Source organism: Rhincodon typus, chromosome 39 (genome assembly GCF_021869965.1).
Source record: "Rhincodon typus isolate 14 chromosome 39, sRhiTyp1.1, whole genome shotgun sequence".
Classification (NCBI taxonomy): domain Eukaryota; kingdom Metazoa; phylum Chordata; class Chondrichthyes; order Orectolobiformes; family Rhincodontidae; genus Rhincodon; species Rhincodon typus.
Genome location: NC_063370.1, coordinates 4,418,270 through 4,436,754, shown reverse-complemented (window position 1 = coordinate 4,436,754; position 18,485 = coordinate 4,418,270). Strand labels below are relative to the sequence as shown.

The 18,485-nt window shown below is 49.3% G+C and overlaps 1 protein-coding gene across 1 annotated transcript in view; it reads left to right on the top strand.

Moving 5' to 3' along the window:
- dpf1 (double PHD fingers 1) overlaps positions 1–18,485 on the top strand; it is a 43,643-nt gene that overhangs the window by 23,173 nt on the left and 1,985 nt on the right. Inside the window, exon 7 of the mRNA XM_048618202.1 lies at positions 18,217–18,345. Coding sequence (XP_048474159.1) covers positions 18,217–18,345 — 129 coding nt within the window. The remainder of the gene's footprint in view (positions 1–18,216; positions 18,346–18,485) is intronic.

Genomic DNA, 18,485 nt, shown 5'->3' with positions numbered 1-18,485 from the left:
TCCTGTTTTCCCCCTTTCCCTCCTGTTTTCCCCCTTTCCCTCCTGTTCCCTCCTGTTTTTCCCCTTTCCCTCCTGTTCCCTCCTGTTTTTCCCCTCTTCCCCCTTTCCCTCCTTTTTTCCCCCCCTCCCCCCTTTCCCTCCTGTTCCCTCACCCATGTCCCCCCCCACCTCAAACTCCGTGAATGATTCCTGACGGTCCATCAAGCAGCCATTTTCCCGTCTGAAGTTACTTATTTAGAGGAAAGGAATCGCTTATCAAACTCAGTCTTTCTTTACTTTTGGCCCACAGATTCATCTCCTGGGGGGTTGCTCACTACATTGTCCGGGATTGGGGTGTGGTGGGGGGGGGATTGATTTGCAGTTCCTGGAGGAATCAGCAGCACCCATTCCTGGCACAAGTGGCTGTTGTTGATGTGAAGTCATTGGCAGGGACCGTTCCCTGAGCTCTCTCCACCTCCCTCCTCCACCTCTTTCCTCAAGCCCTAACCATGGGGGCTACAATCGTGGGGAGCTGTGTTAGCACAGGCCGCGTTTCCCACTCTTTACGTTTCCACATCTGAGACTTTCCATCTCAGCCAGTGGTCCAACCATTCAGAAGTTTCTTCAGAGTAAGCAGGACAATGAATGTTGCGATACCTTTCACTGGTCTGTAGCAGAAATCTCAGCCTTCCACCCACCAGCACCTGCCTCCTCCATCCCTAACTTGCTGTCAAAATTACTGAGGGTAGCAGGTCACCAGGTGAAGTGGGGAAGATATACACTGGAAAGCAGGGGTGTCATCGTACCATCTATTCATGATCTCTCTAACTCACAGAGAATGCGACTCTAGCAGGTCGCACAGTTCAGGCTTAAAGCTACAGATTGGCATTTATTAAGAAGTAAGATTATACAAACTGAAACAACAAATGATAGCACTTCACTTGACCTCGTGCCATCCATTTTTGAGACAATGCAAAGATTACAGCCCTCTGGAAAATGCTTAGGTCAGGAATTCATGAAAGCTTTCATGTGAAAGATGTTAGTTATCACACAGAGTACCACATTCGCGCTGAATTGTGTGTCAGTGCAGTACTATTAAGAGGATTACAGAATGTGGATGATAAAACACTTGTGTGCCTCTTTGCTTTGATGTCAAGCTGGAATTATCCAAGGTAAGTGAGTAGTTTAGACAATTGAATTGTGAATAGTTTCTTGCTGTGACAGACTTGTTGACTGAGTCAATTTTCAAATTCCTGGATTAAAACAAAGCTGCCACATTACGTGAAACTGTTTTCTCCATATATTTAATCTCTTGGTTTAATCTGCGTTCATTGGAATCTCGGTGGGTTACAAAGCGGTAGCCTGGCATGATTTATTATTTGTGCGTTCTAATCTGGGCTAAGCTACCGACAGGAGGAAAGGTGAGTCGGCCCTCGCGTTACGCACCGGATACAGTCGTGCATTCCTCAAATTCAGGTTCTATTCCAGAAATAGTCACACAAATCATTTTAAAAACAGCTCCCACTACTGTTTTGAAGCCTCGCACAGCAGCTCAAGTTGTTAAGAAACCGTCTTTCCTGCTGCCCTTTTCAGTCGCCTTTCCCCACTTGGTTTTTCCATGTCAACTGTCACAAGTAGTCCTACACTCTGGCCACCAGGTGTCCCAGGACCCAGGAGTCTTTTCCTTTCTCTCTGTCTTTCTCTCCCTCTTTCTCTCTAAATCCATTCTCCATCTTCTGTTTTTTCTTTGTATTCATTTGTGGGAAGTGGGCGTCGTTGGCTGGTCAACATTTATTGCCTGTCCCTAGTTGCCCCCTTGAGAAGGTGGGGGTGAGCTGCCTTCTTGAGCCGCTGCAGTCCATGTGCTGTGGGTTGACCCACAATGCCCTTTAGGGAGGGAATTCCAGGATTTTGTCCCAGTGACACTGAAGGAACGGCGATATATTTCCAAGTCAGGATGGTGAGTGGCTTGGAGGAGAACTTGCAGGGGGTGGTGTTCCCATGTATCTGCTGCCGTTGTCCTTCTAGATGGAAGTGGTCGTGGGTTTGGAAGGTGCTGTCTGAGGATCTTTGGTGAATTTCTGCAGTGCATCTTGTAGATGGTACACACTGCTGAGACTGAGCGTCGGTGGTGAAAATCATGAGGGGCATGGATAGGGTGAACAGCCAAGGTCTTTGCCCCAGGGTGGGGGGAGTTCAAAACCAGAGGGCATAGGTTTAAGGTGAGAGGGGAAAGGTTTAAAAGGGATCTAAGGGGCAACATTTTCATGCAGAGGGTGGTGCGTGTATGTAATGAGCTGCCAGAGGAAGTGGTGGAGGCAGGTACAATTACAACATATAAAAGGCATCTGGATGGGTATATGAATGGGAAGAATTTGGAGGGATATGGTCCAAATGGGACTAGATTAATTTAGGATATCTGGTCAGCATGGACGAGATGGACCAAAGGCTCTGTTTCCATATAGTATAACTCTATGACTGTAAAGTGGAGGGAGAGGATGTTTGTGGATGTGATGCTTTGTCCTGGATGGTGTGGAGCTTCTTGAATGTTGTTGGAGCTGCACCCATCCAGGGCAAGTGGGGAGTATTCCATCACACTCCTGACTTGTGCCTTGTAGATGGTGGGCAGGCTTTGGGGAGTCAGGAGGGGAGTTACTCACCGCAGTGTCCTAGCCTCTGACCTGCTGTTGTAGTCACTGTATTTATATTGTGAGTCCAGTTGACTTTGTGGTCCATAGTAACCTCAAGGATGTTGATTGTGAAGGGTTCAGTGATGGTAACACGGTTGAATGTCAAGGGGCAGTGGTTAGTTTGTCTGTCTGTTATTGAATCCAATCATTGCCTGGCATTTGTGTGGTGTGAATGTTACTTGTCAGCTCAAGCTTGGTTATTGTCCAGATCTTGTTGCATTTGAACATGGACTGCTTCAATATCTGAGGAGTCGTGAATGGTGCTAAACGTTGTGAAATCATCAGTGAACTTCCAAAATCCTGGTGTTATGGTGGAGGAGAAGTCATCGATGAAGCAGCTGAAGATGGTTGGGCCTAGGACACTCCCCTGAGGGACTCCTGCAGAGACGTCGTGGAGCTGAGATGACTGACCTCCAACACCACGACTGTCTATCTTTGTGCCAGGTGTGGTCCAAACCAGTGGAGAGTTTTCCCCCTGATTCCCATTGATTCCAGTTTTGCCAGGGTTTCTTGATGCCACACTCGGTCAAATGCAGTCTTGATGTCACTCCCCTCTGGAATTCGGCTGTGTTGTCCATGTTTGAACCAAGGCTGGAATGAGGTCAGGAGCTGGGTGACCCTGTTGGAACCCGGTGTGCGTGTGCGTTGTGTTATTATTGAAATTAAAACTGCAGGCTGGACTCTAATTGAGGAGTTTTGATAAGAGCATAGGAGCAGAAGTAGGCCTTTCGGCCCATCGAGGCTGTTGTGCAATTTAATGGTATCCTGGCTGACCTGATAATCCTTAACTCCACTGTCTCAATGATACCCCCGGATTCCGTTTGATGATCCCTGCCCCATTCCCTGGGGAATGAGGATTGCCCTGTGTAGTCGTTTCTAAAGCCCCCAGATAAAGTGTCATAGAAGCACAGAATCCCTACAGTGCAGATAGAGGCCATTCGGCCCAGTGGGCCTGTACTGACCCTCTGAAGAGCATACCACCCACACTCACCCCAGCACCCCATAACCCTGCATTTCCCATGGCCAATTCACCCTAACCTGCACAATCTTTGGACAGCTGGAGGAAGCTCACGCAGACACGGGGAGAACGTGCAAACTCCACACAGACAGTTGCCGGAGGGTGGGATCGAACCCGGGTCCCTGGCGCTGTGAGGCAGCAGTGCTAACCACTGTGCCAGGGATACTGAGCAGCGGCAGGGTTGAGAGCAATAAAACCAACCTGTCGCCAGTTTAGCAAAGCAGAAGTCCATAACCTGGCTCCCGGGGAGGCTGTGGATTGCTTAAAAGGAGTTTTCACTGTCGGACATTGTGGGTGGGGGATGGAAGAAACCTGCAAGGAAAACCTTCCCATGATTCCTCAGCATTTCTTAATAAAAAAACTTTACTGTCGAAGAGATTTAAAATGACAAGGTGCACATTTTCCCCAGTGAGAGCCTGCTTTGTTGGGGACACAGCAGAATTATTTGAGACTCTAACCACTTTGGCAGGTTGCATTGGCTATCCTGAACTGTTTCATTGAGCTCTGGCATCAGGCCTGCTATTTGCCAGCAGCAGGTAGGGAACGTGGCCTGGGGACGGCTCGGCGGTTAGCACTGCTGCCCCACAGTGCCAGGGACCCAGGTTCGATTCCACCCTCGGGCGACTGTCTGTGTGGGGGTTTGCACGTTCTCCCCGTGTCTGCGTGGGTTTCCTCCCACAGTCCCAAAGATGTGCAGGCTAGGGTGGATTGGCCATGGGGAATTGCCCCGTAGTGTTCAGGGATGTGTAGATTAGGTGGGTTATAGGGGGAGCGGTCTGGGTGGGATGCTCTGAGGGTCGGTGTGGACTTGTTGGGCCGTAGGGCCTGTTGCCACACTGTAGGGATTCTATGATTCAGAAGGGTTTTTCTTAATTAATTCACAGAATGAGGGTGTTGCTGGCTGGGGCAACATTCATTGCCCATCCCTAATTGCCCCAAGGGGCAGTTAAGAGTCTACCCCATTGCCACTGGTCTGGAGTCCTATGTGCTGGCCATGAGTAGGAGATTTCCTTCCCTAAAGGGCATTAGTGAACACGGTCATCACTATAGACTTTATTCTGGATTTCTATTGGACTGCTATTGTGTCTGCTATTGGCAGGAGTTGAACCTGGATCCTCAGGATCTTGCCTGCTTTTCTGGATGAAATAATCCAGTGAAAATGGCACTGAGCCATTTCCTCTCACATGATCTGTAGGTCGGGCTGCATTTTACGCTGTGACCTACACGATGTGGGTAGGGGAGGGGGGAGTGGAGTTGCTTCCTGCGAGTTTCCATCCAGCAAGAGGGGTGCCCAATGGGAGCAGGGGTGGCAGATGTGTGCCAACGTTGTCCCAGTTGACGGTGCCCCCTCTGCCCCTTCCCCACTGATAGTCGACCAGGAAATTAGTGACCAGGAATTAAGGGTGGCTCAGTGGTTAGCACAGCTGCCTCACGGCGCCAGGGACCCGGGTTCGATTCCACCCTCGGGCAACCGTCTGTGTGGAGTTTGCACGTTCTCTCCTTGTCTGTGAAGAGCATCCCACCCTGACCCACCTTCTCTATGGCCAAGGGGATAGGACATTATTGGGGAAGTGAAGGAATGTAGAGTGGAGTTTAAAATCAGATCAGCCATAACCTTATAGAAGGGCAGAGTGGCCTGCTCTTGTTTCTGGTCTGCCTGACTCTGTCTGCTCCTCCCACAATCCAGAGATGTGCAGGTTAGGGTGGGTTGGCCACAGGGACAATGCAGGCTTATGGGAAAAGGGTGGGGCTGCGGGTCTGGGTGGGATGCACTTCGGAGGGTTAGTGTGGATGGGCTGAATGGCCTCTTTCCGCACGGTAGGGATTCTGTGAGTTTGGGAGGAGAGCAAAGCCGGCTACCCAGTGGCGCGCCAATGTATTATATCGGCTTTTAAGGGGAGTGCAGGATCATTTGATGCAGTGACGCTGAAGAAAGTTGTCTTTACATCTTTGAGCCAGTCTCCTGGACCAGCAGTATGAGGTAGTGGCCCCTCCTTGAGCTGTTTAACAGACTGACGGGGCAGGATGTGAAAAGCTATCAAGGATCCCAACAGGCTTCCAAGCAGGCCATGCACCAATCCCTAAACCTGTCTGTATCCCCTAGAACTCAGGAGAGTCGGAGGAGACTTCATTGATCCTGAGGGACCAGACTGGACAGATGTGGAATGGCTGTTCTGTCCTTTGGGAGAATCTAGAAACGGGGGTCACGGTTTAAAAATAAGGGGACGCTCATTTAGAACCGAGATGCGGAAACTTCAGGGTTCTTTCCAGTGGGTTGGCTGCTTTTGGAATCCCCTTCCTCGAAAGGTGATGGATGCAGAATCCTTTAAATATTTTTCAGGCAGATTAAATCGCCAGACCGTACGGCTCATTAGAGAGAGGCGACTAGAGGTGGTTTAACCTGAGGGTCACCACCCCTCGGGCGAGAGAGTTGGAGGGGGGCAGGGAGGTTGTGAAGGAGACTGCTTCGTGGTAATCTCAGCCAGTGCGGGAATTAAACCCAAGCTGTTGGCATCACTCTCGATTGCAACTGAGTTAACATCAGATCATAGAATCCCTACTGCGTGGAAAGAGGCCATTCAGCCCATCGGGTCTGCACTGACTCTCTGAAGAGCATCCCACCCAGACCCACCTTCTTGGTGGCCAAGGGGATGAGAGGTTATTGGGCAAGTGAAGGAATGTAGAGTCGAGGTTAAAATCAGATCAGTCATAACCTTATAGACTGGCAGAGAAGGGCAGAGTGGCCTGCTCTTGTTTTTGGCCTGCCTGACTCTGTCTCCTCCATCAAGACACTCCTTAAACCTCCCTCCTTGACCAAGCACCTGCCCCCAGTGCCACCTTTTGTGCCTCAATCTCGGTGTTCGGCTGGGTGAAGGAGATTAAGGGCGCTATGTAAATTCACCGCGGGCCCTCCACCTTCACGCACAGTATGCCTGAAGCAGTGGCCTGTGCCACGGCCCCAGGAAGAGCATCAAAGGCGAGAATGAGTGGAGGAAGGAGCTAGGTGGAGGGTGACACCATCTACAGCTACAAAAGGGCTGGTCCTCCCAGACCCCCCCACCACCTCCTCCAACAACAACTCCTTCATCAACGATGTCTTTGAGTGCATCCCCTGTGAGATGTCACCCTCCTCAGTATGTGGCAGACCAGCAGTTCCTGGGAGAGCCAGACCAACATGGCACCTTGGAGGGCACTAAAGTAGTCGCCACGTCCACCCGCTACAAATGAGGTGTCTCACTGGGTGATCTGAAAAGGGAAAGAGTAACTGTAAATACAAGCTGTCCCTTGCTGGCCTGCTCTTAAAATCCCCACAGACCCCTCCTCCTCTCCCTGTGGCAACGTATACTGTATCTGTTTCTCCATCCCCTTGTGTCCGGATCACTCCCGACGTTTGGGTTTTTATTCTTTTGTGGGATCTGGGTGTCGCTGGCTGGGCCCAGCATTTCTTGCCCCGTCCCTAGTTGCCCCCTTGAGAAGGTGGTGCTGAGCTGCCGCCTTCAGCCCCTGTAGTTCACATGCCATGGGTTGACCCACAGTGCCCTTGGGGAGGGAATTCCAGGATTTTGAACCAGTGACACTGAAGGAACGGCAATATATTTCCAAGTCAGGATGGTGAGTGGCCCAGAAGGGAAATTGCAAGGGGGTGGTGTTCCCATGTATCTGCTGCCCCTTGTCCTTCTAGATGGAAGTGGTCAAGGGTTTGAAAGGTGCTGCCTGAGGATCTTTGGTGAATTTCTGCAGTGCATCTTGTAGATGGTACACACTGCTCCGACTGAGCGTCAGTGGTGGAGGGAGTGGGATGTTTGTGGATGTGGTGCCAATCGAGGGGGGTGCTGCTTTGTCCTGGATGGTGTCGAGCTTCCTGAGTGTTATTGGAGCTGCCCCCATCCAGGGCAAGTGGGGAGTATTCCATCGCACTCCTGACGTGTGCCTTGTAGATGGTGGGACAGGCTTTGGGGGGAGTCAGGAGGTGAGCTACTCGCTGCAGTGTTCCCAGCCTCTGGGCTTCTTCTTGTAGTCACTGTATTCTGCAGATTTATGAGTCCTGTATCATCTAGACAGCAGTGAGTCAGTTAGTGGTGATTTGTTGTCTATGGGATGTGCAGCTGGGTGGGGAGAGCCATGTTATTTTGTTGCCCTGCATTTCCCTGCATGGGTTTAGCTGGGGCGTGAGTGTAGGTATACGACCCCTCGTTCATGGGAACGGGGAGTGGAGGGGAAGAGGAAAGCACGCCCCTTGTCCGACAAAAGAACCTGCATTTCCATAGCACTTTCCACAACCCCAGGGCTCACCAAAGTGTTTTGCACTGAACGAAATACTTTTAGTTCATGCTATATCTCAGCCAGAGGTGCCTCAGCTGCCCACACAAGATGGATGTAAAAGATCCCATAACAGGGTTGCAAAAAGGCTACAGGAGACTTCCCGACACCCTCCACCACCACCCCCCTACATATGCACACACGCATACACACACCCATCCACACAGACACACACCCACCCACCGCCCCCCCCCACACACAGACGTACACACACACTCGTACATACACTGACATACACAAACACACACACTCGTACATACACTAACATACACACACACACACACACACACACACTCGTGTACGCACACGCACACACACTCGTACATACACTGACATACACATACACGCACACACACACTTGTGTACGCACACGCACACACACACGTACATACACTGACATACGCACACACACTCGTACATACACTGACATACACACACGCGCGCACACACACACACACACACACACACACACGTACATACACTGACATACACACACACACACATTCTTTTGGATATGTATCTCTCTGCCACTGACACTCCAAAAAGAAACCGATTCTCTGGCCGTGTCTGTGGGAGCTTGCTGTGCGATAACTAACTGCTTTCTGTTTTCCCTGCACTCCAAGCGTACAGGGGCAGCACAGTGGCTCAGAGGTTAGTACTGGGTTCGATCCCACCCTCTGGCGACTGTCTGTGTGGAGTTTGCACATTCTCCCGCATGTCTGCGTGGCTTTCCTCCCACAGTCCAAAGATGTGCAGGTTAGGGTGGATTGGCCATGCTAAATTGTTCTGTGGTGTCCAGGGATGTGCAGGTTAGGGTGGGTTAGCTACAGGAAACGCAGGGGTACAGGGTTAGGGTAGGGGGTTGGGGGCTGGGTGGGATGCTGTTCAGAGGGTCCGTGTGGACCCAATGGGCCGAATGGCCTGCTTCTGCACTGTAGGGATCCCATGATTCTGTAACCTGCTCACTGGCCGCAAGACAAAAAATGGCGCCATCGAAATGCGGGCCTTTCAAGGATGGGAAAGCCACGAACTGCGCGGAGTCGGGGTTTGGGGGTCGGGGCAGTTATCCCTGCTGGTGGTACAGGGCTGAGGCCTGTTCAGCCAAAGGAGATCTGTGAGCGACCATGAGGTCTGGGAGGAGGTGGAGGGGTCTATCAGCTCGGGGTTGGTATTCTTTTCCTCTACCTCATCTGTTTAAAGAGAGAGAGAGAGAGACGGAGAAAGAAATTGGATTGCTTTGTTGCCCTGGTTATTCGGTTGGCATGGCAACCCACTCGTCTTGCTCCCTGAAAAAAATATAAGTGAAGGCCCTAGGCTTAATATTTCTCAGTGCATTTGATAGTTTCAATTAGAGGGGGAGGCCTGTTTAATGGCTTCCTGTCAAAATGCTTCTGCAGAATTCTCAGCAGAGAGTGGGAAGAATAGTGCAAGAGAGATAATGTTCAGCGCATTCCTTCCAGAACAGTCCTCATTTACGCAGCCCCCTTTTCCAATATAACGAGCAAGGGTTCCCTTATCCCTTAACGAGACACCCAAAACCTTATCTAAACACCGAGAACCGTGGCCTGATTACAGAACCCCTTGTTTCCTTTGTTTGTCCCGATTCGATGTAAGAGCCTGTGTTATTATTTTTTCTGAGAGAGAGAGAGAGAGAAATTGCTCCCGCCTCTCTGACACTTAATGCAAATGACACAACACATTGCTGCTAACGGAGAAGGCTGCTAACAGATTTGACTTCTCACAAACCCATCCCTGCAGCAATTAAGAAACAAAATCCTATCGTTCTAGAACTTTCCAGCTGCGGCCTCGGCACATTAGCAGTGGAAGAGGCAGCAAGGCTCATTCTTGAGGTGTCCCGATGTTAAATATATTCCCTTCTCGGCAATTTTAATTTTTTAAAATTTCATTCATGGGATGTGGGTGTCGCTGCCTAGGCAGCATTTACTGCACCATCCCTAATTGCCCAGAGGGCAGTTCAGAGTCAACCACATTGCTGTGGGTCTGGAGTCACATGTAGGCCCAGACCAGGGAAGGATGGCAGTTTCCTTCCCTAAAGGACATTAGTGAACCACATGGGTTTTTCCCTGACAATTGACAACAGATTCATGGTCTTCATTAGATTCTTAATTCCAGATATTTATTGAATTGAAATTCCACTATCTGCCATGGCGAAATTCAAACCTGAGTCCGCAGAACATTATCTGAGTTAACTGTCCAGCGATAATACCACCAGGCCATCACCTCCCCAACATTTATTCAGTTTCAACAGGTTCTATAGCAGGCAGTGAGACTTTCATATCATTTTCTTTAGATCATTCCCTCTGAAGGGTTGACCCTTACTGGTTATTTACATTCAGGATGTGGGCATCGCTGGCTGGGTCAGCATTTATTTCCTGTCCCTAATTGCCCCTTGAGAAGGTGGTAGCGAGCCGTCTTCTTGAACCTCTGCAGTTCTTATGCTGCGGGTTGACCTTAGGGAGGGAATTTCCAGGATTTTGACCCGGTGACGCTGAAGGAACGGCGATATATTTCCAAGTCAGGATGGTGAGTGACTTGGAGGGGATCTTGCAGGGGATGGTGTTCCCATGTATCTGCTGCCCTTGTCCTTCTGGATGGTAAAGGTCGCAGGTTTGGAAGGTGCTGCCAAAGGAGTTTGGGTGAGATTGTGCAGTGCACCTTGAAGATAGATGGCACACCCTACTGCCACTGAGCGCTAGTGATGGATGGAACAGATGTTGAAGATGGTGGATGTGGTGCCAACCTAAGTGGGCTGCTTTGTCCTGGATGGTGTTGAGCTCTTACAGTGTGTTAAAGCTGCTCCTGAGTTGGAGCGACATTTTCCAAAGATCCTGCCTGAATGGGGTGTAGGAGGATGAGGAGTGGGAACCTGTTTGAAATGTGTGAAATTCTCACAGGGCTGGACAGACCAGGTGCAGGGAGGATGTTCCCTTGGTGAGGGAGTCTAGACCCAATGCATACAGGATACAGGGTGCACTATTCAGGACTGAGATGAGGAAACATTTCTTCACTCAGGTCCTGGTCACCCTGTGGAATTCTCTACCACAGAAAGGCTGGGACACTGAATGTATTTCAGAAAAAGATCGATAAACTTTTAGATATTAAAGGCATCAAGGGGTACGGGGAGAAAGTGGGAAGATGTCGTTGAGATAGAGAATCGGCTGTGCTGTATTGAATGGGGGAACAGGATAGAGGGCTGAATGGCCTACTCTTGCTCCTAGTGTTTATTTGATTTAACAAAGACACTAAAATCATTGGAAATGTGAGCTGGAGGTCAGGGAGAATTTCAGGAAGTGTTTCCTTGTCACGACCTTTCTGTGAAGCGATGGAGGGAAGAAAAATCTCCCTCAAGAGATGGATCAACAAAAGGACGTTCCAGGAAACACAGACACTTTTGTTCCAGATGTTTCTGTTCTTTGTCCCGGGAGTGAGGTGGGAACATGGAATTCCCTTCCCACAGGCAACGGTCAAGATGAATAGTATCGACATATTTAAGGGGAAGCTGAAACTTGAGGGAGTAAGGAGCAGGCGAGATGGGGTGAGATGACAAAGGGATGGGAGGAGTTTTGCCGGCACAGTGCAGATGGGCCAAATGGCCTATGTCAGTATGTTCTGTCAATAGATTCAATAATATATCTCTGGTATCTACCTCATGAAATGAGATCATGCAACCATAAAACATTGGAGCAGAAGTAGGCCATTCAGCCCATTGAGGCTAGTCTGCCATTCGATGAGTTAATGGCTGATCTGGGAATCATCTGCCTCTTTCCTGCCTTTCGCTCATAGCCCCAGATTCCCTTAGAGTTGTAGAGATTGACAGCATGGGACGAGGCCCATCGGCCCATTGTATCCACACCAGTCATCAACCATCCATCTCTTCTAATCCCACTTTCCAGAACTTGGCCTGTAGCCTGGTATACTTTGGCATTTCACAGGTTCGTGTAAATCGAAATCTACTTTTCGAGGGTTCCTGCCTTTACTACCCTTTCAGGCATTGAGTTTCTCCACCATCTTACGAGTGAAAACCATTTTCCTCAAATCCCCTCCAAACCCCCTGCTCCTTATTTTAAAACTGGTTATTAACGCCCCAATCATGAGGGAAAAGTTTCTCCCTTTCTACCCTGTCTGTGCCCCTCAGACCTTTGCACACCTCAGTCAGATTCCCCCCTCAACCTTCTCCACTCTAAGGAAAGCAAACTGGAGCCAATCCAGCCTCTCTTCATTGCTGAAACGCTCCAGCCCAGACTACGTCCTGGTGAATGTCCTCTGCACCCTCTCTATAGGTGCAGTCACATCCTTCCGGCAATGCGGTGACCGGACCTGCACACGGTGTTCCAGCTGTGGCCTAACTAACGTTATACACAGCTCCATCATAACCATCATAACCTCCTTACTCTTGCACTCCCTGCCTGGACTCGTAAAGGGCACTTATTCCATAAGCCTCGAGAACCACCTTATCTACCTGTCCTGCTGTCTTCAAGGATCTACAGACATGCACACCGAAGTCCATCTGATTCTCTGTACTTCTCCTACCATTCACTGTGTACTCCTTTGCCTTGTTAGTCCTCTCCAAATGCATCAGCTCGTACATTTTGGGATTAAATTCCATTTGCCACTGGATGATTTAAAAAGCTGTCTATCTCAACCATCAGTGCACTTAATAACCCATTCCCAACAGCCCTCTGCGGTAAAAAATTCCACAGCTTCACTACCCTCTGAGTGAGGAAATTCCTCCTCGTCTCTGTATTAAAAGGGTGACCCCTTACCCTGAGATGATGCTCCTCTGATCCTAGACTCTCCCACAAGTGGAAACAACCTCTCCACATCTATTCTGTTAAGCCCCTAAGAATCTTAAAACAAGGAGCTACAGACGCTGGAGATCTGAAACAATGACAGAAATTGTTGGCAAACCTCAGAAGGTCTGTCAGCATCTGTGAAGAGAAATCAGAGCTAACGTTTCAGCTCCAGTGTCTCTTCATCAGAACTCCCAAGAATCTTCCATGTTTCAATAAAGTTGCCTGTCATCCTTCAAAATTTCAATGAGTACAGGACCGGCCTATTCCATGTCTCTTCATAAAACAGTCCCTCAATATCTGGTATCAGCTGAATGAACCTTCTCTGGACTGCCTCCCACGCCAGTATACCTCTCCTTAGATAAAGGGACCAAAACTGTTGACAGTATTCTAGGTGTGGTCTAACTAGTGCCTTGTATGGTTTTAGCAAATCCTGTCTATTGTAATACTTTGAAATAAAAGTCAAAAGTACATTTACCCCCTCTATTCCCCCCCGCTCTGAACTTGGATGCTGGTTTTCTGTGGTTTACGCATGAGGACCCCCAAATCCTTCTGTCCTGCCGTTTTTTTTCCCCGTTTAAATAATATTCAGCTCCTCTATCCTTTCTGCCAATGTTTGTCATGGCGCTATGAAAGAAAGAAGTTGGCAATGAACTGCAAGCCCCATCAGTGCCGGAGGTCAGGCACAAATTACAGGGATGCCTGTCATTGGCTGCTGCATTCGCATAACGAAATGTTTGAGGATTGAAGTAGTTTTAGGAGGAACAATAATGAGAGTCTGGGCATTCTAATCGCATGTGAGTGAGTGAGCGTGTGTATGAGTGGTGTGCAAGTGTGAATGAGAGTCTGAGCGTGTCTGTGTGCAAGCTCGCATGTGCATGAGTGTGAGAGACTGTGTGGGTGTGTGTTTGTGTGCGTCTTTACGAGGATGTGCACACTGATGTGTGTTCGTATGAGTCTGTGTGGGTGTGTGAATCTGCGAGTGTTTGTCGTGTGCGCGAGTGTGCAAGTGCACATGTAATGAATGTTTGTGTGTGCAAGTGCACGTGTTATTGAGTGTTTGTGTTTGTCAGTGGGTGTGCGCACAGGAGTGGGCATTTAGTGAGTGAGTGTGTGAATGTGAGAGTGAGCGTGTGCCTGTTTGAAGTGATTCCTGTGTGTTTTGTACTTTGGCTGACTCTCTGCTGTGTTGAAGAACACTGGGTCAGGCTATGTCCCAGAAGCCAAGCGAGGAAAGCGAGACAGAGACGAAGGTCACACGCGGTTTCCGTAACACTGTTCACCACCTCAGAACATCCACAAACTCTTTACAGCTGATGAGATCCCTGTGAAGTGTAGTCACTGTTGTAATGGAGGATTTTATCATGTTTAACAGCTTCTCGCACAAGCTGGATGTTTGAACCTGATTTCGTCGAGAGCGAGATGTTGATTCACGAATCAGTGGGTTCCGAACCCGCCCTGTTCAATGGGATTTGGTAGAAAGGTTTATTCAGGGAGAACTGGCCTTGGAACAGCCAGAGCCATTCTACATTCAAGTTTTCCCGTTTTGCTCCCTGTCACCGCCGAACCCGACCCCCCCCACCCAACACCATCCTAATCAATAAACTGTGACTGTGTTTGAATGAGGTGGTCCCTGTGTGATTTATTTCACAATTGTCAAGGAGATAAAGTGTCGGAAATGGGGTGGAAAGCTTCGATTGATTCATGGCTGTTGGAGTGGTCTCTAAAAGTCATTTGGCGTTGACTAATGCAGCAATTTAGATCTTTAATTAATGCAAAAACAAGGTGTACTTTCACGCTGCCTGTAACTGTGCCATCAGTGAGAGGGAGGGGAAGTGGGGATGTCATTTTACAAGGTGTGACCTAAACCCTACTCACATCAACTCATAAGGGGATGTCATTGTCTTTCCCACTTCCCTTTGGACTTTCCAAGAGAATGGAATGTCCTTGCTTACAAATCAGTACACATTAGGAACGGTTTCACCTAGTGACAGGCTCAGTTTAAAACAAAACCTGATTGGATCACTTAACCTCCCTGTTACCAAGCAAATAGAGCAAGGCCACTGTCAACCAATCCCAGAATGCATCGTCGGAAGGGCATGCCAAGTTGTCTTTTTATTATTCACTCACAGGCTGGGCCTGCACTTACAGCCTCTTCAGGAGGTGGGGGTGAGCTGCTTTCTTGAACTGCTGCAGTCCATGTGCTGTAGGGACCCACAGTGCCCTTGGGGAGGGAATTCCAGGACTTTGACCCAGCGACGCTGAAGGAGCGGTGACATATTTCCAAGCCAGGATGGTGAGTGGCTTGGAGGGGAACTTGCAGATGATGGTGTTCCCATGTATCTGCTGCCCTTGTCCTTCTAGATGCTGGAGTTGCAAGTTTGGAAGTTGTTGTTGAAGGAGCCTTTGTCAATTTCTGCAGTGCATCGTGTCGATGGTACACACTGCTGCTACTGAGCGTCGGTGGTGGAGGGAGTGGGATGTTTATGGATGTGGTGCCAATCAAGCGGGGGCTGCTTTGTCCTGGATGGTGTTGAGCTTCTTGAGTGTTGTTGGGAGCTGCCCCCATGCAGGGCAAGTGGCGAGTATTCCATCACACTCCTGGTTTATGCCTTGTAGATGGTGCACAGGCTTTGGGGAGTCAGGAGCTGAGTTACTTGCTGCAGATTTCTAGCCCCTGACCTTGCAGCCGCAATATTGATATGGCTACCTCATTTCAATTTCTGATCAATGATAGTCGCCTAGATGTTGCTAATAGGTGGGGTAGGGGAGGGAGAGTTTCAGTAATGGTGATGCAACTGAATCTGTTATTGGAGACGGTCATAGCCTGGCATTTGTGTGGCTCGAATGTTACTTGCCACTTGTCAGCCCAAGCTTGGATATTGTCTAGATCTTGCTGCATTTGAACACGGACTGCTTCAGTATCTGAGGAGTCACGAATGGTGCTGAACATTGTGCAATCATCGGTGAACATCCCCACTTCTGACCTTACGATGGAACTCCTGTGTGTCAATGGGCTATTGCACAGTAGAGGCATCACACTGCTCAGTCCAGTTCCTGAGATTTCCAGCAAGGAACTCTCGAAGCAGGGCTTGCTGTGGGAAACGGAATATTGGCTTCTATTGCGAAGGGATTTGCGGATAAAAGTAGGGAAGTAGGGACTGAGCTGAGGAGGAATTTCTTCACTCAGAGGCTAGTGACCCTATGAAGTTCTCTCCCACAGAAGTCTGTGGAGGAGAAGTCACTGAATAGGTTCACAAAATAAATAGATCTCTCGAGATTAAAGGGGCATGGGGAGTTTGCAGGAGTATTTCATTGAGACAGAGGATCAGCCACATTCATGTTAAATGGCAGAGCAGGCTTGATGGGCTGAATGGCCTCCTGCTGCTATTTTCTAGGTTTTCATATTAAGTGCGTCTGTCAATTGGACTGTGGATTCAAGGCTGAGAAATAAAGAACTTGGTAACTACAGATGTAGCTTCCAAGGACATGCATTAAGACCAGATCTACTTTGGATACTTTTGATACTCAGCGCAGACTGTGATCCAAACGGACTGTCCGATGGGTTCAAGCCTTGACCCTCCCACCATTTTAACCATAACGTATATCGCTGGAGAGAAGCTCAGTCAGTCCCTCAGGGAGATAATCACAACTATTCGTAGGGCAGGGGGAGTGCCTCGGAACATGAAACCCGTGACAAAGAAACATCACCTCACACCCTTTTCCGTCCCTCTACCCCCCGCCACTCCCTGCAACCGCACTGCTTGTGTGAAGTCCTTGAAAGAAGGGAAAGTGTGTGCATTGATGTAGCATCTTTCACAACCTTTAGCCATCCCCAAGCACTTCACAAGCAATAAAGTACCCCTGAAGTGTAGTTGCTGTCACCTTTTGAGAAATTCAGAAGCCAGATCGTGCACAGCAAGCTCCCACAAACAGTAAAGTTACGACAACCAGATAATCTATTCTTTCGCAATGTTGATTGAGAGCCGGCCATTGCCCAGGACACCAGGGGAGAATTCCCCAGCTCTTTTCCCTTTCACAAGAGCGCAGACAGGCCTGGGGTTCGTGACCTGAATAGAGAAACAGCACAACTGACAGAGCAATGCTCCCTCAGTCCAGCTGGACGGTGCACTGGAGTCTTTCGAGTGAGACCTGAAGCCACAACCACCTGACTCAGTAGGAGGGTGTAGACAGGCTGGTCAGATGGGGGTGCGAATGGTAGCAAATGGAATTTAATCTTGAAAAGCGAGAGTTGATGCTTTTTCGGAGGACTAACAAGGCAAAGGAGTACGCCTTGAATGGTGGGACCTTGGAAAGTACAGAGGATGAGAGGCACCTTGATGTTCCTGTCCATAGATCCTGGGACACAGCAGGACAGATCGATAAGGTGCTTATCAAGGCTTGTGGAATACTTGCCTTTTTGAGTCCAGACATTGAATACAAGACCAAAGAAACTATGATGGAGCTGTATGTAACATTAGGCCACGGCTGGAGTACTGTGTACAGTTCTGGTCCCCACACTATAGGAAGGATGTGATTGCAGTGGAGGGGGTGTGGAGGAGATTCACCAGGATGTTGCCTGGGGGTGATTCAGTGAGAGAGACTAGATGGGCTGAGGTTTGATTCCCTTAGAGTGGATGGTGCTGTCTGATTGAAGGGTGTAAAGTTCTGAGGGGCATAGACAGGGTAGACAGAGGGGGCAATAGGCAGGGGGCACAGTTTCGAAGTAGGGAGCAGGAGTTTAGAAGGGTTTTGAGGAAACATTTTTCACCCAGAGGACGGTGGGTATCTGGAACTCACTGTCTGAAAGGGTGATGGAGATGGACAGTCTCAGTGTTTAAGATGTATTTAGATGATCACTTGAAACGTCACAGCTCACATGACGACAGGTGAATGTTGGGAAATGGTGTAAGAATAGCCATAGACTCATAGAGATGTACAGCACGGAAACAGACCCTTCAATCCAATTCATCCATGCCGGCCCAGATATCCTGAATTAATCCAGCCCCATTTGGCTCGTATAGGTGGACGTGTGATGACTGGAGTGGACACGATGGGCTGAATGGCCTCTTTCCGATGCTGTAAAGACTCCATGAGAGTCTGACCCACTTGGCAAAGCAAGTGGTGTTACCGAGGAGACGAAACAAAAACTTTCCCCTGACTTTTTGTGGTGAGGGGGCTAGAGGAGCAGGGAGTGGGGTCTGGATGAGAAGGCCGTGGAAATGCCCCTCTAAGACAGGGACGAGGGGGTTTGGGTGAGGACTGTTGAACTTGCCTGGTCCCTGCGGTGAACCTCCTGCCTGGAAAGGTGTGCGCAGGACATCCCATTGCTCAGGAAGTGTAAGGAAGATGTTTGCATCTCTCTCCGCCCTATTGACTGTTACATAATGTCCTGCAGCTAGGAAAGCTCCCGATGGGACCATCATTCCGAACACCTATTGCGATTTCTGCCTGGGCGGGATTTCTGGAAATAAGAAGACCGGGTGTCCCGAGGATCTAATGTCCTGTGCAGATTGTGGACGCTCAGGTGAGTTTAATCCCCCATTTACTGGCCATCTTGTGAAGTTCATTCTCTACCCTCCAACCTCCTCCTCCCCTTCTCCCTACCCTCCCCACCCCGTTTGTTCTCCTGTTCCCCCACCCCACCCCCCCAACCCATAATTCCCT